Source organism: Sorex fumeus, unplaced genomic scaffold (genome assembly GCF_029834395.1).
Source record: "Sorex fumeus unplaced genomic scaffold, SorFum_2.1 ptg000072l, whole genome shotgun sequence".
NCBI lineage: Eukaryota > Metazoa > Chordata > Mammalia > Eulipotyphla > Soricidae > Sorex > Sorex fumeus.
The window spans coordinates 12,323,414-12,348,178 of record NW_026606129.1 but is presented as its reverse complement, the minus strand read 5'-3'; the positions used below and the strand labels follow the sequence as shown (position 1 = coordinate 12,348,178).

The 24,765-nt window shown below is 57.9% G+C and overlaps 1 protein-coding gene and 1 non-coding gene across 2 annotated transcripts in view; one reads left to right on the top strand and one right to left on the bottom strand.

Moving 5' to 3' along the window:
• The window catches only part of EFCC1 (EF-hand and coiled-coil domain containing 1), a 37,396-nt gene that overhangs the window by 11,066 nt on the left and 1,565 nt on the right, over positions 1-24,765 (bottom strand). Inside the window, exons 2-3 of the mRNA XM_056129296.1 lie at positions 17,164-17,879; positions 15,805-16,076 (exon numbers count right to left, since the gene is read on the bottom strand). Coding sequence (XP_055985271.1) covers positions 15,805-16,076; positions 17,164-17,879 — 988 coding nt within the window. The remainder of the gene's footprint in view (positions 1-15,804; positions 16,077-17,163; positions 17,880-24,765) is intronic.
• LOC130037914 (U6 spliceosomal RNA) lies at positions 21,009-21,115 on the top strand. The gene has a single exon (XR_008794502.1). It is a non-coding gene; the product is annotated as a U6 spliceosomal RNA (small nuclear RNA).

Genomic DNA, 24,765 nt, shown 5'->3' with positions numbered 1-24,765 from the left:
CCAAGATGACAGCCACCAACCAACCACAGGACACTTCAACTGTGTGAAGATGAAATAAAGCAGAACGTGGCTCCTGGGTTCAGGTGCTGCCACGTGTGACCTGATGCTGACTCCCACATTGGACACAGCAGCTCCGGTCCTGTCGCATCATCACAGAAGGTTCCAGGCATGATGCTGACTTCTAGGTTGCTCAATGTCTCAGCGACCCATCTTTGGGCCTGGGCCTAACTGTCCCTTGGAAGCCGCCAGTTCAGCTCGCTGGTACCCCAGCGCGGGGACAGAGCTGCTCTCCCTGGGATCGTCCCAAACTCGAATTTTGTTGGACGCGCTCACAGGCCAGACCCTGAGCGAGGATCTTTTTTTGGGGGGGGGGGTCCCACCTGGCGATGCTCAGGGCTTCCTCCTGATTTTGCACTCAGGAATTACCCCTGGCAGTGCTCAGAGAATAGGGGATGCTGGGAACCGAACCTGGGTCAGCTGCGTATGAGGCAAACGCGCTCCCCGCTGTGCTATCACTCCAGCCCCCCGAGCGAGGATCTTGTTGCAGCCCCAAGTCCTTTCTGGAATCGTCTGGATGGGGATCTGCTCTCTAGGATGAACATGACAAAGGGCCGGCCTGGGCTTCTCCTCCGCCCCCCATGATACAGACACCCACCCCCCACCCCGCACCCCACCAGCCCACATGGAGAAAATCCAGCCGGCAGGAGCATGGATGGAGCCCAGGGGAAGAGCACAGAGCAGAGACGAGGCTCTGTGTTGACCCAGCAATGCAAAAACAAAATTCAAGCGGGGTCCTACCCAGACCACGCGGAAGGGGAGACTGCTGGTACGTAAATGGCCGAAAGGACAGACAATGTGCAGACAGAAGTGAAAGAACCACTTTGTGGTTTAGGACCAGGGCCAGAGCCAGGCCCAAATTCAGCAGCAAAACTCACAAGATACAAAGAATCTGGCGGCGCCCGCTCCTCTCTGGAAAGAAAGATGGCGGCCGCACGGGAGCCTTGTGGACAGCAGGTTTGAGCCGGGGGTGGTGGGAGCGGCAGGGACCTCATGGGAAGGGGGGCTTTGTGGGCCGTCCCCCACGCCCCACCGAGGTCGCCAGCTGCCCCCCACGAGCGGCTCTCCGGCACGGCCCCGGCCCCAGAGCACAGAAACCAATCTCTTAACTATCTAACTTTTAATAGAAATTCTTCCAGGGTTAATAAGTAAAATAGCAGAAATTCAAAACCGCGTGGCCGCAATAGCGGCCGCGCGACATCATTTTATTCTTAAACCAAGTTGTAGAAAGCAAATCATTTGACAACGCTGTTTCAGCATGTCTGATTGTGGGGGGGGGGGTCGTAAACTCTAAACAATAATTGTGCATCTTCTATCGAAACAATGTATCTAGCCAAAGTAGACAGAGTATTAACTAGAACTCATCTGCCTCACAGGAATTGGGAGGGGTGGGAGGTGGGGTTCTATTGGGGTTCACGGTTAAAAATAAGTATTGGTAAAGGGAAATGTGTTTGATACTTACATGACTGAGACCTAAACCCGAAAGCTCTGTAACTTTTCCCACAGTGATTCAATAAAGAAATAAATTATAAAAACAACAACAAAAAAAAAAGAATCTGGCAGGATGGGTGATGACTATGAACTTCGGGGGCTGGCTGGTGTTTCTTTTTTATTTTCTGGGGGGGATGCGGGGAGGGAGCACATCCTAAGCAGAGCTCAGGGGTTACTCCCAGCTCTGTGCTCAGGGATCACTCCTGGCAGGCCTGGGATGCAGGGGGTCGAACCTGGGTCGGCTGCATGTGAGGCAAGCCCCCTCCCCGCTGTGCCAGCCGTCCAGCCCCTGGCCAGTGTCTCCTGGTTGAACTATGTCTAAGCCTCCTGCGGCCCTTCCCTTCCATATCCGGGTGTGTATTCCAGGGAATCTCCTGCCCGTCTGCAATGGGGTGGGGAAGATGGGGGGAGATGGACCCTCTCGGGGGTGGGCAGGGACCTTCCAGAGTGGCCAGTGCAGAGTGTCCCCTGGGTGTGCAGGAGGCGGGTGTCGGCGTGTCACTGTGAAGGTCCATACAGGGGCCTCACCCGCACCCATCGGCAGAGTCTGGTGTCCGGGGTCGTGAGAGCTACCGTGCGGGAGTGGTCAAAGGATACTGCAGGAGCAAGGCTGCTCTCGTACCCACAGGGCCTGCCCTTGCTTTCCGCCTGAGCCTGGCCCTGCAGCCTGGCCACGGGGTCCACGGGCCTCCGGATGCTTGGCTGACCGGCCCTGCTGCAGGGGTCTGGCGCTGGGGTCTGCTGGAGGCTGAGAGCTCCTGCCCCCGCCCTCCAGGTCTCCCCTTTCCTCTTTTGGCTTTTTGGGTCACACCTGGCGATGCTCAGGAGCTCCTCCTGGCTCTGCATTCAAGAATCACTCCTGGCAATACACGGGCTGCCGGGGATCAAACCCCGGTCAGCCGAGTGCAAGGCAAATGCCCTCCCCGCTGTACCATCGCTCCGGTCGGGTCTCGCCTTTCTTGCTCATGAAACATCTGCCTTGTGGGAGCTATGGTTGATGATGGCGTGGGCAGAATGTCGAGAAATAACCGCCCCTTCCCCCCAATTTCCTGCAAGCTGTGAAAGTGGCCACCACTGTCGCGGGGACAGCTGGTTCTGACTGGAAGACGAGGCCCAGCTCCGCTCCGAGGCCCGGGGCCAGCAGAGAGCTTCCTGGCCTGCTGCGGGAGAGGAAGTCTGGAAGTCGGACGGGGAGGACGGGGGTCCTTGTTGGCTGGGAAGCAGCATCCCTCTGCCTCCGGCCCCAGCCCACAGCCCCCCAGGGGAAAGGGGACTCTCCACCCAACCACAAACAACCCACTTCTGCCACACCTGCGTGAGCGTGGACACGGATGTTTCCCCCGACCCTCCGGCCACTGGCAACCTGACTTCAGCCCCCAGAGGACTCAGACTTCTGGCCCATGGAGCCGTGAGATCATCGGTGGGTGGTGTTTCGCATCACCCAACTTGTGGTCATTTGTTATGGTTGCATCGAAACCAAACAGAGCCACCCGGCCACGCCCCATCTGCCCTGGCCAGCACAAGCTCTGCTCTCCTGAGGGAGACAGGACTGGTTCAAGTAGAGCGTGTGGATTCCTTCCCATTCATAGAAACAGGCGTATGGTGGGACTCTGGTCGCGGACGGGGGATGGGAAGGCTGCCAAGGCAAGCTCTGGGAAAACGGAAGTCAAAACAAGTCACGGGCTGGAGAGGTAGCATGTGGCCGAACCTGGTTTGATCCCAAGCACCACAGATGGTTCCCTCAAGCACTGCCAGGAGTCATCCTTGAACATTATTAGATGTGGCCCAAAAAGGGGGGAATTAAAAAAAAATAAAAGAGGTCATTATTTCTCTGTCTGAGGATGTGGCAGTGAAGCCCATGGATGTGGCAGTAAAGGCTGGGGCCATGGCAGCTGTTTTGTGACCCTGAGGACTTTGTTGATGTGCAAGACTGTGAGCTGAGGAGGGGGGAGAACTGTGTCCTCTCTGATGTCAGTGAGCTGTGAAGAAACTGAGTCTCCTGGCCCTCTTCTGAGGCACCACCTTCTGGTTTAAGCTTCTGCGCCAGGGAGAGACCAATGGTGCCCTGCACTGCTTGCGAGCATTCAGGTCGTGCACATAAAGTCCTGAGCAGATGTCCAGAAACTTAGCTGTGTCCTCCAGCTGTGCTGGTCCCCTGCCGCCTTGGCACCGGGGTGTCAGTGGTTGAGACTCGGGCACGAGCTGCCCCTGAGGTCGTTGTTAGCAGCGACCACACCATCTCCAGCACTTTCTTACAAGGAGGTGGCAGCTGAGATTGGGGGGCGGCTCTGAGGCCTGAAAACCCTAGCAGGGGAGACCCCGAATGGGCAAGCTGGACTCATGAGCAGGGGAGAGGCCCTGTCCATGGCAGCACAAGGCCAGGCAGAGACACGATCCTGCCCAGTGCAGGACAGAACCTGCTGGCCAGCCAGCAGGCGCCCCAGACCAAGGACCAGGGTCTCTCCTGCTCAGACCAGCCTCCGGCGCCGCCACCAGTCTCCTCAGATACTTTCCAGACAGCTTCTGCCCTCAGAGCCTGCGCTCTGGGCCTCTGCTTCATTACCAGGATAAAGCCTCCACTTCAGTAGAAGCTGCAGTGCTCAGAGGCTGCAGTGCTCAGGGTGTGTGGGCACATAGGGGGAGCGGCAGGAACACCCAGCCCCGGCTGAGGGGGGCTTGCCTCTGTCTCCTCCCCAGACGCGAGCCTCCCCTGGAGCGCCAGGCTGGGCCCTGCCCCAGTGCTGTTTCCCTTCCGTCCGTGTAAAGTCCCTTCTAAAAGAGCCGTGTTCTCCATTGCCTGAGTCTACAGGGAGCCTGGGGCCTGCGCCCTGGAGTCTGGGCTCAGTCCCAGCACCTCTTTTTTTTGGTCGGGGTCCCACACCCAGTGATGTTCAGGGGTTACTCCTGGCTCTGCGCTCAGGAATCCCTCCCGGCGGTGCTCGGGAGATCCGATGGGGTGCTGGAGATTGAACACAGGTTGGCCACGTGTAGGACAACCACCCTACCAGCTGCGCTATCTCCCTGGCCCCAGTACCTCTTTATCTTAGGGGTGCTTCAGCCTTGATCTTGGGCCCTTTCAGTCTCTCGGGTTCCCGAGACTGTCCACTAAAAGGTACTGATGTCCTGGACTTCTGTCCTTTACCACGGCTATAGACTAGTGTCCCAGCACCCGGGAGCTGTACCCCAGGGACATCGCAGACCCCCGCGCCCACAGGGGCCAGCTCTTTCTGGAATGGGTGGAAGAGGCAGCTTTCAGCCTCCAAGTCTGACTTTCAGACTCCTACGTGTGTTTCTGGAGAGCTGCAGAGCTGACAGGATGCCCAGAGTCTCACCAGGGTCCCGTGTGTGTGTGTGTGTGTGTGCATGTGTGTGTGTATGTGTGTGCGTGCGTGCACATGTGCGTGTATGTGTGTCTATCTATGTATGGGGGGTGCTCTCAGCCCCCCGAGGCCACCCCGCAGTCCTGGAGGCCTGCACACCACTTCCTCTGCTGTGTGGCATTTCCTGAGAGAAGCCTGTCAGGAAGCAGCGAGCGGCGTGTGGAAACGAGAGAACAACAGAAGGAAGAAATGCAGGCGAGGGGCCACAGAGGAAGCGCTGAAAATAAATCAGGAGGCGCGTGGGGGGCCGTCCTGGGGGTCCTCACGGCCTGGGAACTGCTCTCACGCACTGTCCTCACTGGTCCCCACTCCAGTTCGGGTCATGGGGACACTTGAGGGCTGGGACTTGGCGTCCGTCCTGCAGGGTCACGTGTAGGGTCACTCAGCAGCCCAGTGGCCAACTCGGGCTGCTGGCTAATGTTCTGTCCCTTGTCACAGCTGTCATGCTGGTGCTGGAGACGGAGTCCAGCAGGGGAGCAGGCCTGACCTCACGGAACTGACCGTCCCCAGGGAAGGAAGTTTGTCACGGAGTGGTCACAGTCAGAACAGCCAGACCAGGGGCCCTGAGATGATGGGAACAGGCTGGACACAAGGAGCCTCCCTGAAGTGGGGGGAGCCCAGGAACCGAGGGTCCCAGTGGCCGCTATGGTGGGGCTGGTGGTCAGGATGGCGTGTGTTTGTGTGTGTATGTGTGGGGGACGATCACAGGGAGGACGTGGGGCTGCAAGGTTAGAGGTGAGTGTCGAGACCACCCTCGTCACTGGAGCTAGGGGTCCCTCATCATGCCAGGGTCTGCCTGGGTAGTGGCACCGTGGTGGGAGCTTCAACCTGGTGCTGGGCAAGGCTCAGGGTGGCTGCTTGGGGGTGTCAGGCTCTTTCTCTGCCCCCTGGTTAGCCCACCCACATGGGGTCAGCTTCCGCCTGGCACGACTTTGCCAGGTGAACCCTGACCTGCCCCCTCTGGCGGTCTTCGGGTTTGATGCCAGCTTTGCCCCAACCCGGGGGGCCCATGTGGCTGCTTCTGCTCCGTCACTGTCCCCCCTTCTGTCTGATCTCACCATCCTCACTGAAGAGAGTCCCCGGTTAGAACTCTGCTGTCGCCTCACCATGCATATGCGGGAGTGGCCAGAGGGAGGCCAGGGCTATGCAGAACAAGGTCAAGGAAGTCCTGAGATTTGGGCCCTACAGGAAGAGGGGATGACACAGAGGTGTGGGCACTGGCCACTCTGGGCAAGGACCCCGTGGGAACAGGCTCCCTTCACACGCTCAGAAGGATCCAACTCAGAATTCTGTCCCGGAGTTGGAGCGATAGCACAGCGGAGAGGGCGCTTGCCTTGCACCGCGGCCGACCTGGGTTTGATCCCCGGCACCCCAGAGGGTTCCCCGAGTCCCGCCAGGAGTAGTTTCTGAGAGCAGAGCCAGGAGTAGCCCCTGAGCATCGCTGGGTGTGGTCCCCAAACAAACAGAACTGTGTCTCGGTGCAGCTAAGGCCCGTGGCCCTGACCACTGGGCCATCTCCCTCGGCCCATCCAGGCAGCTGTTCTCGGACCATCCTCTTTCCCATCGCTTAGCCGACCTGGCCAATCAGAAATGGGCCCCAGTTGTCACATGATCCTACCGGGCGAATCAGCTTAGCCGGCCTCCCCGGGGGGCCTGTGATTGGCTGGAGGACGGTGCGGCCCCTGTGGGGATGCTCTGAGATCCTGGATGAAGGACTTGCAGCTGCAGAGCCAGGGAAGCTCCCGGGGGACCGTCACCCCTAGTGGGTAGTCGTTATGCCACCGGGAAGAGTGCCAGGAGCGAGCCCACCCCAGGAGCGCTTGGATCCGTCCTCACCTGAAGGACACACTCGGGCCGTTAGGGGATAAAGCGCTTATTCGAGTTTGGCTTTGGTTATTAGCAACTCAGGCAGTCAGTAGGGTGATTTCCACCGGAGAAGCATATCTATTTCCTGCATTTCCCTTACACCTTGATTGCCCGTACCTCGGGTTGTCCCATCAGGACACTGGGGACTGTGATGTCCACTCCCCAGTGCCCCCCAGAGTACCTGGACCAGCTAAGGGAGACTGCTTTGAGCCTATCTGCCCTCCTGGGCCAGGAGCCCCCCACCCACAACATCTCCTTTGAAAAAGCAGCACCTTGACCTCCATCCACTGGTAGCAGGCTGGGACTTTCTGGAAAACCATTACATGACATAAAAAAAAAAAAAACCACCCTCCCACACCAGGCCCTGAGACCCACACATCCGCCCGTGCTTGACGCCATGCTGGTGCAGTGGGATTTTCACTTCCAAGGGGAAGTGCTCAGAGGAACGTTTGTTGTTTTGTCTGACCCGCGTCCTCCTGCTGAAACACTACCCTGTCCTGCGCCAGAGGCTGTGTGGCCGCAGGGGCCCTGGACTGGTCACTCTGGCTGGCTCAGGCTACCTTCTCTGCAGGAAAGGGTTGGCTGATGGAGGGGGTGGGCTGATGGGCTCAGTCTGGGGAGATTGTAGGAATCCAGAAATTTATCCATTTCTTCCAGTTTCTCTTATTTCGTGGCATACAGACTCTCAAAGTAGTCTCTGATGATCTTTTGAATTTCATTGGTTGCTGTTGTGATGTCCTCTTTTTCATTTCTGATTCAGTTTCTTAGGGTTTTCTCTCTCTTTGTGAGTCTTGCGAGTGGTTTCCTCAAGCAGGGCCGGGCAGCCAGGCTCTGGGCCGAGCAGAGCAGGAGTGAGTGAAACCAGGCAGACGGGGTTTAAAGATGGCTCGGGAGTGTGGGGCAGGAAGGCTTGGCCACAGCGGGGAAGCCAGCAGGCAGCCACAGCGAGTGACGGGCACTATTTGAATTTAAAATTTATTTAAATCCTCAACACCAGACCTTTCCCCCAGAGGACCCAGATGGGGACCCGTGTCATGTACACTTTCTCTCTGCTAGCTCACCTGTCCACTCTCTGAGGGCCTTGTCCACACTGGACCAAGGCTGCCTATTTGCCTGTGGATGGTTTCTATAGACAGAATACTCCCTGGGGGCTGGGATCCGTCCACGTGAACAACACCTAATTTCCATCACGTCTATGCAGAATGCACGTCCATAAACAGCATTTCCCACCTTATTTATGTTTCACTAGGGCTGGAGCAATAGCACAGCAGGTAAGGCATTTGCCTTGCATGCGGCCGACGTGGCCGACCTGGGTTCTATTCCTCTGCCCCTCTTGGAGAGCCTGGCAAGATACTGAGAGTATCTCACCTGCACGGCAAAGTTTGTCAAGCTACCCATGACATATTGCCAAAACACTAACAACAAGTCTCACAATTTGTTGTGAGACGTTACTGGGCCCACTCGAGCAAATCAATGAACAATGGGAGGACAGTGCTACAGTGATCTGCAATTTATGCTTCACTAGGGGATGGGGAACCTCCCACACCATGTGCAGGGGCCTGGGGGCCACTCCTGCTGACACCCACTAGGCTGCAGGGCTCAATATTTGGATCCTGTGATGTGCACTGCATGGACCCAGAGATGGTCAAGAGTCACCAGGAGACTCCAGGTGGTGTTCAGGGGACCAAGCAATGCCGGGTATTGAATCCGGGTCCTTATGCCTGAGAGGCACGTGCCCACCTCCCTGCCCTGCCAGTCTTTGTGACGCACTACCCAGCGCGAAGGGACACCCTGAATCCTCAGATACCCTGTAAGGTGGATCATTGCTGGTGGCACCCCCCAATTTAGAGAGGAGGATACCGGGTCCTCTGGAAGTGACGGTGGCGTACACAGGACCCACTTTCTGTCACTGCACAACCCACTTCTCACTCAAGATTTTTTTTTTTTTTGCTTTTTGGGTCACACCCAGCAATGCACAGGGGGTCACTCCTGGCTCTTCACTCAGGAGTTACTCCTGGCGGTGCTCAGGGGACCATATGGGATGCTGGGAATCGAACCCGGGTTGGCTGCGTGCAAGGCAAACGCCCTACTCGTCGCTATGCTATCGCTCCAGCCCCTCTCACTCAAGATTTGCATCTTCAAGGCCTCATATCAGAGGCACTGGGATGAGGGGCAGAATATGGCTGGAGCGACAGCACAGTGGGGAGGACGCTTGCCTTGCACATGGCGGGTTTAATCTCCCCAGCATCCCAAGTCATCCCCCATCCCCAGCATCCCGTAGGGTTTCCTAGCCCCACCAGGAGTAATTCCTGAGTGCAGAACCAGGAATAAGTTATGAGCATTGTTGGGTGTGGCTCTTCCCCAAAATAACAACAACAAATAAAAGAATTTGGCAAAGGGGAGGAGGGTGACATATGAGAGAGGGGAGAGAGAGAGAGAGAGAGAGAGAGAGAGAGAGAGAGAGAGAGAGAGAGAGAGAGAAAGAGAGAGAGACATGAGGGGGAGAGGGAGAGAGAGCCGGGATTCAAGTCCAGGTACTGCTGCCCTCCCTCTCTCCCCCTCCCTGGCCTGTCTACACTGGGGGGGGGGCAGGTGTCCCACTGTCCCTTTGTAATGCGAGAAAGGCTTTGGTTCCCCCCACATCCACTTCCAAGGGTAACGGAATCTTCAACAACCAACCACATCCTCCAGCTCCAGATGGTGCCCCCAGCCTCACTGTCCCTCTTCCTCCCTCCCTGCCCCTCTCTCAGGTCAGGCGGGGCTGCCCCTCAGGGCTGGAAGAAGGAGGTGGCACTCTTCGTATCCCCTCCTTGGTGGCCCGTCCTCCCTCCTCTGCCTGGGCCTTCTCATCCTTCCCAGCAACAGAGTCGCTGAGGCCAGGCGGCTGCCCTCTCTGCAACCATCCAGGGGCTGTTCTCAGGGCCAGCAGTCCCAGGGAGACGACGGGGCAGGCACGGTGGGCTGAACATGGTGACGGCTTTAAGAGAAGACAGGCCACCGAGCTAGGAGTCCCCCCTCCAGGCCCCTCCAGGCCCAGACCCTAGGATGAGCCAGAGCCTGCATGCCCATACCCTTTCTGCCGGGACACTCTCAAGGCCAGCGTGTGCCCAGGTGCCAACTGGTCTTTGTGCCTGTCCCATGCACAGTCTCCTCACCAGCCTGTAGAGATTCGGCAGCAAGACCTGGGCTTCCTCCCCGGGGCTGGGGGGTTCCTGGGATGGGGCAGGAGACCCCAGAGGGCTCCTTTCTGCCCAGGCTCTCCAAATTCCCACCACCCAGAGACACACCTGAAGGCGCAGCGTGCCCCTGACCACCCCATGTCCCCTGCCACCCGGAGAAGTGGACTCAGAGCAACCTGCCTTCTTAGCTACCCCTTCTCCGGGATCCTCCGTGGCCTCCAGAGGGGTCCGAGTTCAGGATGTGTGAGGACATATGGGGTTCGCCTGCCCTTGACTCTCCAGATTGCATGGACTGGCTCTGGCTGGGGCACAGGACTAAGCTTTGGCCAATCAGAACAACTTACTGGGATGAGGTCGTGGGTGAACCCTGTTTCCAGGGGTGCATGAAGAAGTTCTGAGACTTCCAGGGGATCCTCAGCTGAGAGAGGAGCCTTCTCCCAGACAGGGAGCACTGGAGGGGTGAGCATCCCAGGGTCTGACTCCAGGAGAGAGATGGCCCAAGAGTGAAGCAGAACTCCACATTCGGGGATTCTGGGTGAGCACCTGGACCCCGCAGGCCCTGGATACTAATTTCTCTGATGCCCGAGTTTTCGGGAAAGTGAAATGGTCTAACACCAACTTTCAGTTCAGACTCGGGAGCAGACCTGTGTTTCCTGTTGCTCTCTCAGCCGGGGCCTGTGGAAACTCCCTTCCCATCTCCACACACGGACAAGCTGGATACCGTGGAGCGTTTCAAAGAAGACAGACGAGGCGACAAGGAGGGGGAGAACCCGGCCTCTGTGGGGAGCAGACGATGGGGCCAAGACGCAAACGGCAGGGGTGGGCCTGGGGTCAGGCCACGGGGGTCAGCACAGTGAGGGCAGCAACAGGAGCCTGCAAGAGGCATCCAGGACTGTCCAGGCTGCCCCGTCTGTGAACTCAGGCGAGAGAAGCCCCAGGTGGCCGCATCTGTGCTGCGCTTCCTGTGCACGGGGCCCTTCCCACTGAGGAACAGGCTCCCCACAGACCCAGAGGCCAGAGAGACGCCCACAGGGCATAGCCGCCAAGCACCCCTGAGCCCCTGACTGTGGCCCTAAAGCCCAAACCAAACCAACAGAAAACTCAGCACCAAAAGCAACCAAGATGCTTTGAAGGAATGCGTGTAGGTTTCATATGTGGGATCCCTGGGCATGAGCCCTGGCACCACACAGCACCACCGGAAGCAGCTCATAAACCATCAAGGCAGTGAGCACTAACTAAGGAGCACCACTGGAAGCAGTCCATAAACCATCAAGGCAGTGAGCACTAAGGAGTATCACCAGAAGCAGTTTATAAACCATCAAAGCAGTGAGCACTAACTAAGGAGCACCACCGGAAGCAGTTCATAAACCATCAAGGCAGTGAGCACTAACTAAGGAGCACCACCGGAAGCAGTTCATAAACCGTCAAGACAGTGAGCACTAACTAAGGAGCACCACCGGAAGCAGTTCATAAACCGTCAAGCCAGTGAGCACTAACTAAGGAGCACCACCGGAAGCAGTTCATAAACCGTCAAGCCAGTGAGCACTAAATAAGGAGCACCACCAGAAGCAGCTCATAAACCATCAAGGCAGTGAGCACTAACTAAGGGACTGGGGAATGAGCTTGAGGCACAGGCTTTGAGCGTTGCATGGTTCCCGCAACCCTGGGGACAGTCTCTGAGACCCAGTTCCACTGGGGCCTTGCATCGAATGGGCCGGCCAGCTGGTCTCGGACCCCCAGCACCACCTGGAAGCTCCCCTGCCCCAACCTGGAGCCAGGCCCTGGTGGAAGCAGACGGAAGACCTCTCCTAAGGGAGCCCTACAACTGCAGGGTCGGGCAGCTCCCCGGGATCTGGGGTTCGCAGTCCCAACTCCCCAGGCAAACCTGGAAACTGGCATCGCAGCAGAAAAGGCAGAGGTGGAACCCCAGAGAAACTGACGTCTCTCCCCCACCCCCCGAGATCCCTGGATCCTGGGTGCGGAAATGTTACAGTCTTCAGGTCCCAGAGAGAGAACCTGCTTCGCTTGAGCACTGGGCAGGACAACCAGAGGCAGGTGTGGGAGGGAACGCAGCGCCCACCCAGCCACGGGACATGGGGCTGCTGAAAGGTGGTTTGAAGGAGATGGCGGAGCCAGGAGAGGGGAGCTCAGCCGAGCCCTACATGGGGGGGTCGATTGGGGGGAGTTAGGGGGATTGACCTTGTGACAGTAGCCAACCCCAGTAGTCTGCTTCCCTGGGGAGAAACCGTGGCCAACCTGCATGTTGCTGAAAACAGGTGGTCACGGGCTTGGAGCAATAGCACAGCGGGTAAGGCGTTTGCCTTGCACGCAGCCAACCCGGGTTCGATTCCCAGCATCCCATATGGCACCCCGAGCACCGCCAGGAGTAATTCCTGAGTGCAGGGCCAGGAGGAACCCCTGTGCATTTGCCGGGTGTGACCCAAAAAGCAAAAAACAAAAAAACACAGGTGATCAGTGTCTGAGAAAACACTTTAAGGAGTGTCGGGAATGGGCAATTGGGCGATTCATTCTAAGAGAGTGGCTTTAAGTGGTATCTCCTAGCATTCGATTATTCCTGCTCCTTCTCCTCTTCTTCTTTCTCCTCTTCCTCCTCCTCCTTCTCTTTCTCCTCCTCTTCCTTCTCTTCTCTTCCTCCTCTCCCACCTTCCACTTTCACTGCACTTTGCCCTCCCCCCTCCCTGCCCCCAACACTTCAACACATCTGCAGACCACCTGGAGACATTCCACAGTGAGGCCACTTAAGTGGCATATGGGGGTTCTGGTCTGGGGGTGGGGCCCTTCCCCAGTCTCCTCCAGTCTGCAGGCCCAGGGGACCCCACCCCCACACACGGGGCCATCCCCCGAGCTCCCAGCACTTGCTTTGCAAAAGCAGAGGAGATACTTTCACCCATCCCTCTTGGCTATCATGCCGCCTGCAGACATTTCCAGAATCCCTGAAAGACAGAGGCACCTCCAAACCAGCCTGGCCTCGCCGGGTGTGACTCCTGTGTCCCTATGCCCTGTGCCCTGTGCTCTTGGCTTCTCAGAGACCAAGTGCAGGCAAATACAGTGCAGGGTTCCACGAGCTCACAGGGCCCAGCCTCGGGCTGGCACACAGCTGGCACTCAGTAAGTGTCCGGAGCTGCTCAATGTGACCCAGACCTTTCTCCCCATTAGGAGGGAGCATTACGGGGCCACCTGCAGGCTCTGATGACATCTATTTCTTGGGGAAGGCACCTTCCGGGCCCTATTTTTTATGTGTGTGTGTGGGGGGGGGTGTGGGTGGGTTCATCCAGCAGTGATCAGGATCACTGCTGGAGGGCTTGGGGAACCTCATATGGTGTGCTGGGGATCAAACCAGGTTGGCTATATGCAAGGCATGCGCCCTACTACCTTTCCAACCCACCCCCACCTTCCCAGGCTCTTGACTATGGGTGGTTGCAAGTGCTGGGGATGCATGGGGGGTCTACACTCAACCATCACCACCAGTATCAACGGTTCCAGGCCCTCCCCACGACACCCATATGCTCAATCATGCCAGGATGGGTATCCCATGCAAAGCATGAGCTCTACCCCAGAGGCATACACTGTCCCTGCTGACTGCCCAGACCTAGGAGCCATCATGGAAAGGAGCTGGAGCCGCGGCTCATCTCCACAGAGCTTCTCATACACTCACTCTCCCGGCTCCTAGTTCCTCACACCTGAGGCACCTTCTCCAAAGCTCCTTGCGGGCTGGAGCAATAGCACAGAGAGTAGGGCGTTTGCCTTGCACGCGGACGACGCAGGTTCGATTCCCAGCATCCCATATGGTTCCCTGAGCACTGCCAGGAGTAATTCCTGAGTGCAGAGACAGGAGTAACCCCTGAGCATTACTAGGTGTGACCCAAAAAGCAAAGAAAAAAAAAAAAGAAAAAAGCAAAAAAAAGCTCCTTGCTATATCTGCTGCCCATTTTCCAGAGAGTAACCCCAAGTTGGGGAGGGCGGGGCACCATAGCTTGACTCAGACTCATACATGTTCACTGTTCTGGCTAAGGAGATGGAGGAGTGGGGGGTGGGCATTTCCCTGAATACAAAGGCCAAGTTCCTGTGGGGCCTCAACAAGGACCATCAACACGGCAGGAGGCTAGGGGGTGGGGTGGGGAGTAGTGGTGACTGGAGGTACAGCTTGTAACCCGAATTCCAAGGCCAAGTGGAAGGAAGAACGCACTTGGATGTTTAGAGAGTGTGGTTTGGGGTGCAATACTTCTCAGGGCGCCCTTTCTCCAGTCTGTAAAATGGGGATAAACTGCCCTGGCCTTGGCACGCTCTTGGGTTGCATAAACGGCGCTGTGGCTGGAAACCCACCGAGCAGAGCCATCTTCTCGGAGTGGCGACTCCGCAGGTGCCTGGGAGTCTCTCCGAAACGCACAGTTCACCCTGGGACCAAACAAAGCAAGTCTCTTCACTGCTGCTCTTGGAGAAGGTTCCAAGGCTGCACGTGGGCCTTCGGCCAAAAGGGGCTACTCGCGGCCGCCCAGCTATGCAAACAGGAAGTAGTTCTCCAAACATCGGGGCCGCGGGGACTAGCCCCGAGTGGACCTTCTCAAAGACCCCCACCGCCTGCGCGCAGGCCCAGACCCAGCGGGGACCGGGGCGGGACCAGCTTCCAAGCAACCCTCTGACGGCCCCGCCCTCCCGCTTGGGCCAATCAGATGCCTCTGAAGCCTAAGCCACGCCCCCAGGGCCCGCCCCCTGTCTGAGCCACGCCCTCCCGGGACTCCGTCTCGACACGGGCCAGGATTCTGATGGTTTTCAAATGAGCATCTGCTGCTGACGCCTCCTAGGTTGAAGCTGTTGCACGGCTGCTCGCGCCTTGCAGGGAAGGCTGAAGACCTTGTGGCCCATCTTGACACCCTCAGCTCCAGCTCCTCCGCCCTCTGCCCACTCCCGAGCCTGCTGCGGGTGTGCAGCCGGGACCATTATCATCCGTGCATTGATCAGTTTGGGGACAAATAAGAATTCATAGTAAGGACTGATCAGGGTTTCTCGGGTCTTGCTCCCCGTGGCAGCACAGCTGCACAGAAGAGAGTGAAATCTGGTGCGCCCACCTGGTCGAGCACCAGGAAGGGCGGGGTGGGCAGGCACGGGGCCGGATGGGGCTTTTGATGAGGTGCTTTCTGCCCCATGCAATACTTGTGTTCCTTTCACTGGAGAGGAAACGGGCTTGGAGTGCGCCAGTGACATGCCCAAGGCCATACATCTGTCACCAGCTCCGCGAGGATTTGAACTTGGCCCCTTGGCCAGCTTCCTCTCCAGGGTGGAGCCAACACATGAGGCCATTGAACCTGTTTCCTCCTCTGGAGAACTGGGGCACGGAGCTACTGCGAGGTGTGCTAAGCCACAAAACAGAACTTAGTTCAAAGGCTGGAGAGAGAACAGCAGGCCGGGCACTTGCCTTGCAGGCCACGGACCTGGGTTCCATCCCTAGCGCCCATCAGGAGGAAGCCCTGAACACAGGTGCCACATCCCCCCACCCCAAAATAGAGCTTAGTTCAGAGCGTTCCTGCCTCCAGGCAGTGACGGGCGATCCTTAGCTGGGACCATTATCATCCGTGCATTGATCAGTTTGAGGACAAATAAGAATTCATTATAATGACCTGGGAACTGTCGGGTGTTGGATGGGGAGCTGCCACGGAGCGGAAGAAGGACAAACAGACCGACCAATGAGCAGAAGGCGGACAGACCAGGTCCAGGTCTTCCAAGACGACGTGAAAGAGGGGGGCGCAAGGGATGGGAAGCCCCCCCCCCCGCCCCAGCTGACCCGAGGGCCCAGGCCCTCCCCCCTGGCTCACCTGTAGTGCCGCAACTCGCCCTCCAGCTGCCGCCCCCAGCGCTGCAGCTCGGGGACCTGTCGCGCCAGTGCCTCGAGCTCGCGCACCCGGCGCAGGCCCAGCAGCACGGCCTGCCTGGCCTCCTCGGCGCGTCGCCGGACCTCGGTGTGGCGCTGCCGCAGCCGCCCGGCGCGGGCCTCGGCCTGGGCCAGGGCGCCCCGCGCCTGCCGCAGCTCCAGCGCCGCCGCCTCCGGCTCTTCGTGCGCGCCCGCCTGGCTCTTCCAGAGCCCCACCTGCGGGACAAGGGACAGCGCACCGTGAGCCCGCGGCCCAGACGCACGCACGCACGCCGAGCCACGGGGCACAGTCACCGCGCGCACGCGTCTGAGTGTGGGAGCCGGCGTCTCTGAACTCTTTTTGGGTCACACCCGGCAACGCACAGGGGTCACTCCTGGCTCTGCGCTCAGGAATTACCCCTGGCGGTGCTCAGGGGACCCTATGGGATGCTGGGAATTGAACCCGGGTCGGCCGCGTGCAAGGCAAACGCCCTACCCCGCTGTGCTATCGCTCCAGCCCCGTCTCTGAACTCTTTAATGCTGAGAAAATCTGAATGCCGCGGCAGCTCACCGCATCCCCTTTGTTAAGGACAGAGGGGAACTAAGGCACAAAGCCCCTCCATGCTGGACCAACGGTTTCCCAGTTTTTTGCCTCCCAGCTCTGCTGGTGGCCCCTCCATCACCAACCCTCCCCGCTCTCGGGTCCCTGGATTATTCTGAAGGGGGAGAGTTTTGTTGGCTGGATAACCCCACTGGCCTGGATGGAAACCACAGGATGGGCACCTGGAGAAGAGACATCCCAGCACCATCTCACTCTGCACCACTTTTAAGTCCCAACCCTTTGTCCCCAGCCCCCAGGCAGTCCTGTGCCCAGAAAATATGCCCTCCTCGAGGCCCCCCGGGGCTGCTGTTTGTGGGCTGCATCCGGCACCAGTTCTTCCGCCTGGAGCAGCCCCCGCAGGCGCTGGGTGGCCGTCTGGGCCGCGGATTTAGCATCTGGCCACCAGGCGTAGCCCTGAGGGAGGCCCATCAGCGGGGATGAATAAACCGCTTCCACACTCCTCCTCTCTACCCCCGCTCGCTCCTGAGCCAGGCTGCAGCAGAGGATGTGAGACCACGCCAGGGACGACAGGGTTAGCAGGGCCAAGAGGGGGCGAACGGGACTGGAGACAGAGCGCCAGTGCTATGCGGGGGGGAATGGGTAGGGCTGAAGGGAGCGAGGGAGCGAGGGAGCGGGAAAGGGTGCCGGGAGGCTGAGCGGGGAGGGGCTGCCCAGTCGGGGCTCGGCAGAAGCCGGCCGCCCCCACCCCCATCGGGCGCGCACCTGCAGCGCCAGGCAGCGCGCGTCACTGCTCTGCAGCGCGGCGCGCAGGTCCTCCACGAGCTCGCGCAGGCTGCAGTTCTCCTCCTCCAGCCGCGCCGCGCCCTCGGGGTCGGCGCCGCCGTCGGGGCCGGCGGGGCGCGGCGCGGGGCGGCGGCGGCGGCGCGGGCGGCGCAGGCGGATCTGCGTCTCGATGTGCTCGCTGAGCGCGCCGCGGGGCAGCCGGGGCCCGGCGCGGGTGCCGAAGTAGCCGCAGAGGCGCGCGTGGAACTGGCGGAAGGTCAGCTCGGGCGGCTCCGCGCTCAGCGCCAGGCGCGCCTCCTCGTCGGCGTCCGCGTCGCCGTCGGGAGCCGCGTCCCCCGCGGCAGAGGCCGCGTCCCCGGCGGCCGCCCCGTCGGCGCGCAGCCCCAGCACGGCGCAGAGCGCGCGGAAGTCGGCGCGGGGCAGGCGGCCGGCGCCGCGGCTGTCCAAGTGGTGGAAGACCTCCTGCAGGTACTGGTCCAGGCCCGTGGCCAGCACCACGATCTCGTTCTCCACGCCGCGGTCCAGTCCGTAGTGGTGCGCCAGGGCGCTCAGCAGCCACTGCGTGCGCCGCGCGGGGCGCCGGTACGGGTCGCCCGGGGCGCCCTCCATGCCCGCGGGTCTCGGGGCTCCCCGGCGGGGCGCTGCCGTGCACTCGGTCCCTCGACCCCGCCGCTTCGGGGCCGGCTCCGCACTTTCTCCCAAGGACGGGCCGGGAGCGGCGCGGGGCGTCGGCGTCTACCTGGGGGCGGGGGGCGCCGCGCGCTCCCGGGGGCTCCCGGTGCCGCCCCTTTCCTTCCGCTCCAGCGTCTGTGCGCTTCCAGCCCGGCCGCCGGCTGCTCCCCGCAACCCGCGCGCCGTGTGTCCGTCCGGGGAGCCGGGCTGGGAAGCGCGAGCCAGACCCGGGGCGGCCGCCCGGTCCTTCTCCTGGGGGGCGTGTCCGTCACGCCCACGCGTCGCTCCACCCCCCTGTCCCCAGAAAGCCTCCGGCCGGCCTCTCCGCCCTGTTCGCGGGTAGGTGCAGAGAAGCCCTCCTGTCCGCAAATGCAGAAACTGAGCTCGCGACCCTGGACCTCCTCCACGCGTACCGAGGAACTGGCTTGGGGAGGGGGCGCGACTAGGGACCCTCGCTCTCGAAACTGTTTTGTCGGGTGCGGATGGGTAGGAAGGTGGCGGTGGACTTTCGACTTTGCGCGGGAAGTTTGTCTCTTAGCAGCATTTAGCCCAGCTGGGTGCTGCTGGGTTAACATTTTATTCCGGTGCTTTAACACAGTTTCTCCCCTTAATAAACCTCCCCAGGGGTCCCAGGATATGGTGGAGTGGGGGCACAGGGGAAAATCGGGTGGGAACAGGAAAGACACAGTCCAGGACAGGCAATGTCTGCAAACGATTGAGGTGAGCGGGAAACTGGCACTTCGTCACCAGATAGATGTGGAGGTGGCCAGTCTGGAGCCATTGTCCAGCCACGTTGGAGCCAAAACGCCAACGTTGCTGATCACGGTCAGGATCCGGTTTCGTGGGTCATCCAGGAATTTAAATGCTGAAGATGTTGACAAAGTCTCTGGAATACTGCACTTTTGCTGCAGTATCTCAGAACCAAACCTCTCCCTTGGGCAAATTCCTCCTCATTCTTGGATATTTTTGCCTGGGGACGGAGTCAAATGACCCCCTCCAACTCACGTGGATACACATTTTTAAAATATATTCTATTATTGTTAGTATTGTTGCAGGGTCTGGAGAGATAGCACAGTGGGTGGAGTACTTGCCCTGCACGTGGCAGACCTGGGCTGAATCCCGAGCACCCAGGTCTCGAGATCCCTGAGTGCAGAGCCAGGGGTCAGCCCTGAGAATAGCACGCCCACCGCCTGCAAGAGGTCTGTAGCATCTTCGGTTTAGAATAGAGACCCCAGTAGTTCCCTTTCGGTAGCAGCTGCTTCTCTCCTGCAGATCTCCCAAGGAAGTGTCTTTCCCTTCTAGGACAGCGACATCCGGCAACAGGGCAGGACCTGAGCTTATATACAGCAAGTGTCCCCGCCCCTCTTGTCTGATTGGTTATGCTAACGCATGTGAAAACTCGCCAGTCTGATTGGTTCGATAAAACAACCAATCACATCACTTAGATCGATTGCCTGGAGAAAGCCCTGGAAGCTAGATCAGTAGTTTTACACCCATCACCCTTCTGACTTTTGCCGTAGAAAGACCCCGGTTCCCCAAGCCCACACATCAGTGTATACAGCAGGAGGGCCTAGAACCGAACTGGTGGCGCCCACCAGCACAACAGCGCCCACTTCGAAAGGGAAAACAGCCTCAAGCTGGCATTGGTGGGTTTAGGGGGTCCTAACAAGTGGTGTTGGAGATGGTGAGATGTGAATATTGGTAATCGATCAGAGTCAGTCCCCGCCCCCACTCCAAAGTGGACCACAGAAGCTAGGGTTTTTATTTAGTTATTGCTTTTTGAGTCACACCTGGCGATGCACAGGGGTTACTCCTGGCCCTGCACTCAGGAGTTACTCGTGGCGGTTCTCAGGGGACCATGTGGGACGCTGGGAGTCGAACCTGGGTCGTCCACATGCAAGGCAAATGCCCTACCCGCTGTGCTATCTCTCCAGCCCCCCTTTTTTTTTAAACAGGAACAGATTCACTTTATTTATTTTTGCCCTTTTTGGGTCACACCTGGTGATGCACAGGGATCACTCCTGGCTCTGCACCAGGAATTACTCCTGGCGGTGCTCAGGGGACCAGATGGGATTCTGGGAATCGAACCCAGGTCGGCCACGTGCAAGGCAAAATCCCTACCCTCTGTGCTATATCGCTCCAGCCCCAAGAAGCTAGGGCTTTTTATCTAAGGTTTTTGTTTTGTTTTGTTAATTTGTTAATTTGGTGGTACTCAGAGTTTACTCCTGACTCTTCAGGAAAGGATCACTCCTGGTGGGACTTAGGGGACCATACGAGATTCTGGACCTGGTCAGCCACATTCAAGGCTGGATTACAGAATCTTGTGAGCCTAAAAGCCTGTATCCTGAGAACAGAACTTGGAACTTGGCTCTGGCCTTTGGAGTTGCCCTGATTTCTAGTTAATTCTGGGAGTACTCCCCCACCCCCACCTCACCACACACACACACACACACACACACACACACACACACACACACACACACACCCCACACCCTCCCTTGCCCTTCTGCAGCTGCTGACAGCTCTGGGCAAAGGAGTCCTTTGAGCTGTAACTTTGCTGGGCCAGTCAGCGGTGGACAGAAGAAAACCTCTGAATAGCTTGTCTGGGAGCTTTGCTGGGCCTCTGCCCCCCGCGGCTTGGGGGCAGGGGATTCTGCATTCACAATTGTGACTGTCAGGCCCGCCGGCCCGCCTGCCCCGCGGTGTTACCAGGCGCCCGCCAAGCATGCCCGTGGGACCCTCGAGGTTTTGTCTGAGGTCTGAAGTGAGCAAACTCAGAGGTCTGCCAGCTCTTTTGTCTGATCTGGGGGGCAGGGGGGAGGGCGGGAATCTGTGTGGGGAAGGGGGAGGCCCTGGCAAAGAAATGATTTTCTGAAGTCAGTGTTTGAACCATGTCAAATAGTATATTGTTCAAAGTGTCTTCAAACGGTCCAGGAAAATGCTAAAAAGCAAGACTCCTCCCGCCCCAATACTCCTCCATCCCGCCAACAAAAGGGGGCCAGAGGGTTCTCCTGATGAATGTTATTTCCAGGCATTTTTCATGCAACGTGTGCAGAAAAGAACTTTGAGGGCTGTATAGAAACAGTCTAGGTCTTGATGGTGGTTATGTGACTCTGTGTTTCTGGAACAACACTTAAAAAGAGTGAACTTGGGTGCTCGCTTCGGCAGCACATATACTAAAATTGGAACAATACAGAGAAGCTTAGCACGGCCCCTGCGCAAGGATGACACGCAAATTCGTGAAGCATTCCATATTAAAAAAAAAAGAGTGAACTTGGGACCAAAGAGAGAACTGACCAACCCCAGTTTCATCCCTCTCACCGCATGTTCGCTGAGCACAGAGCTAGGAAGTAACCCTGAGCACTGCCAGGTATGACCCCCAATCCCCCAAGAGGAGTGGCTTTCTCAGAGTGGGGATTGACTCCTATTAAATTTGAGGTGAAGATGGGCCTGGAGAGATAACACAGCAGGAAGGGTGCCTGTCTTGCATGCGGCCAACCCAGGATTCGATCCTCAGCACATCATATGGTCCCCCAAGCACCACCAGGAGTGATCCCTGAGACTGTTGGGTGTGCCCCCAAAACAAAATAAAAATTGAGGGGCTGGAGAGATAGCACAGCGGGTAGGGCGTTCGCCTTGCACGCGGCCGACCCAGGTTCAATTCCCAGCATCCCACATGGTTCCCTGAGCACTTCCAGGAGTAACTCCTGAGTGTAGAGCCAGGAGTAACCCCTGTGCATCGCCAGGTGTGACCCAAAAAGCAAAAACAAATAAATAATGAAATAAAATAAAAATTGAGGTGAAGAAATAGGTGGAATGCTGTTGTAGGGAGATTTCTTTGCCGTCATCCTCACTTTCTGAGCCGCTGGCACTCTCTGTAAACTTAGCCTGAGGGCAGCTTTGACTCCTCTCTCTCTGAACTGTGAGGTGCCTCATTTGTGGGCTGAGGGACGGAGGGAGCCTGGGAGGGAACAGAGGTGCCCCGGCTTATAGCACTCCCTTGGGCTTTGCATCCCAGAGCAGGCAACGCCAGAGAAGAACGGCCTCTGATGACAGAATGAGCAAGCCGCTCTTGTTTACGGTCATCGAGGGCCGAGATGCCTGTGCTGCAGCAGTGACAAAGAAACAGCTTTGCTCCCACCTGGCCAGTCCTGACGCTTCTTTACTGGGGCGAGGATGTGGAGCCACCTGACTCCTGAGTGGGTCGCGGGGGGCACAGCTGTACCTTCCCTGCTCCGTGATGCCCTGAGCCTTACCCTAGAGCCCATCTCTCCAGCCGTGTTTCCAAACACCTCGTATGGGGGCCGGAGCGGTAGTACAGCGTGGAGGGCGTTTGCTTTGCATGCAGCCGACCAGGGACGCTTGGGCAAACGACACCGCTTCTACGGTCACAGTCGAATCTGCCATCAGAAGACGGAAGGAACTGAACGACCAGTAGATCTGCCATCTGAAACACTGCCAGCCCGTAATAAGTGGATTCACTTATGTCAAAAGTAAAATTTACCCTCATCGAGTGATAGCAGGGTTGGAGCAATAGCACAGCAGGCAGGGTGTCTGCCTTGCATGCGGCTGACCCGGGTTCGATTCCTCCTCCCCTCTCGGAGAGCCCGGCAAGCTACTGAGAGTATCCCGCCCACACAGCAGAGCCTGGCAAGCTACCCGTGACATATTTAACATGCCAAACACAGTAACAACGAGTCTCACGATGGAGATGTTACTGGTGCCCAGTCGAGCAACTCGATGAACAATGGGAGGACAGTGCTACAGTGCTACCCTCATTGAGATTAACATTGCACAGTCATACGGGGGTGTTTTTTGTTTCTGTTTTGCTTTTTGGGTCACACCTAGCAATGCCCCGGGGCTACTCCTGGCTCTGCACTCAATAATTACTCCTGGCAGTGCTCAGAGGATGCCGGGGATCAAACCTAGGTCAGCCACATGCAAGGCAAGTGCCTTACCTGCTATGCTACTGCTTCAGCGTGCTTGTTTCTTTGCTTGCTTATTTCTACTCTGGAGAAGCCTCTTTCAAACGTGTACTTCTTCCTTTTACTCCTCTCACATTTTTCTTTTCCTTCCTTCCTTCCTTCCTTCCTTCCTTCTTTGTTCCTTTCTTCCTTTCTTTTGCTACACTTGGTGATGCTCGGCGCTTACTCCTTACTCTATACTCAGGGATCGCTTCTGATGGTGCTCAGGGATCAAAGCCAGGTTGGCCGCGTCCAACACAAATGCCCAGCCTGCTGTACTCTCGCTCCGGCCCCTCCCCTCACAACTTATTTTTATTTTTTATTAATATTTTTTAATTTTTTTGGCTTTTTGGGTCATACCTGGCGATGCATAGGGGTTACTCCTGGCTCATGCACTCAGGAATTACCCCTGGCGGTGCTCAGGGGACCATATGGGATGCTGGGAATCGAACCTGGGTTGGCCGCGTGCAAGGCAAACGCCCTACCCGCTGTGCTATTGCTCCACCCCCACAGCTTTTTTAAATAAGTTTCAATCTAAAAAAATAAAATAAAAAATTGGAAAAAAATAAAATAAAATACACGCTCTGTTCCAATTACTCATCAGGTTACAACAGATTAACAGAGATGCAGATTACAACAAAAGAGGTCTTGCAAGGTGACTTGGAGGGTTGGAGCCTGTCCCCCTGGCACTGCCTAGAATGGCCCAAAAGAGAAAGCTAAAAGGAAGGCAGAAGGACCATCCTGTGGTTACAGACCGTCAAGGCGGGGAGGGCTGAGTAGAAACCACTGGTTTCTGCTCCACATGTTAGATGATGCCTCCAGCCTGCTTCTCTGTGTCTGCTGAGGGAGGCTGGTGGGCATGTGGGGGAGACAGCGGGGGGGGGGGGCTCCCACCTTGTACAAAAGCTTGTGGCATTTGTCTGACCTGCCCTCAGAAGTCACTACATAGCGTCACCCTGCCATGGTTACAAATGGCAAAGTGTTTACAAATGTCTGCTCTGGTTTCCCTGAGGGGGATGAGAACCCCCAAAGGAGGCATGTGGCCTCACCATCACAGGGTCCATAGGGGAGGCTGTGCACTGAGGAGATTGACTTTCCCGGGTTGCCCCCCTGAGGAATGACCCCCCAGGTGTGGAACCTCGGGATAAGTTTTGTTTGGCCTGTTCCCGATGTGATTCTGGCCCTCCAGGACCAGGGCAGCTCGCACCCAGAACTTCCCGTGCATGTGGAAGTGGTTGGCCTCTGCCAGGTAAAAAATCAGGGGCCCTTCTTGGGGGCGACCAGCTGGGAGTGGTGGGCTTGCAGGCTCAGTGTGGTGCTCTGACCTCTCTTGGCCCCAGGAGGGAGCCGGTGTGGCCTCCTGTTTGTTTGTTTGGTTTTCTGTTTTGTTTGGGGGCCACACCCGGTGATGCTCAGGAATCACTCCTGGCGGTACTCAGGGACCATATGGGATGCCGGGGATGGGACCTGGGTCGGCTACGCGCAAGGCAAGTGGCCTGCCTGCTCTATAGCTCCAGCCCTGTGTGGCCTCTTGACCGGCCTCTCCCACCAAACCTGTGTCATGAACACATCCTGCTTTGGGGTCACAGTATCCAGGCTGGTGGGGGGGGAGGCAGGCCGGGGAGGCGGGAGTCCGAGTCCTCCCTCCTGTGGCCAGTGGCCACCTCCCCTCACAGCTGTTCTCAGTGCTCAGGGAGGTTTTGTTTTGTTTTGTTTTTTTAAGACTGAACCCGAGGGCTCCAGGAGCAGACAGCGCTCTACAACGGACTGCCTACAACGGGCTCTAGGGTGCAGACAGTTAGACGCAGGGAACTGAGCCCAGCTCCGTCTGCCACATCTAGGGCGGGTTCTCTCACAGCTCAGAGCCCCACTGGGTGGAGATAAGAACCCCCACTGGTGGAGATGAGAAGCAGGCTCGAGGCATCATCTGACACCCTGGCCTCTG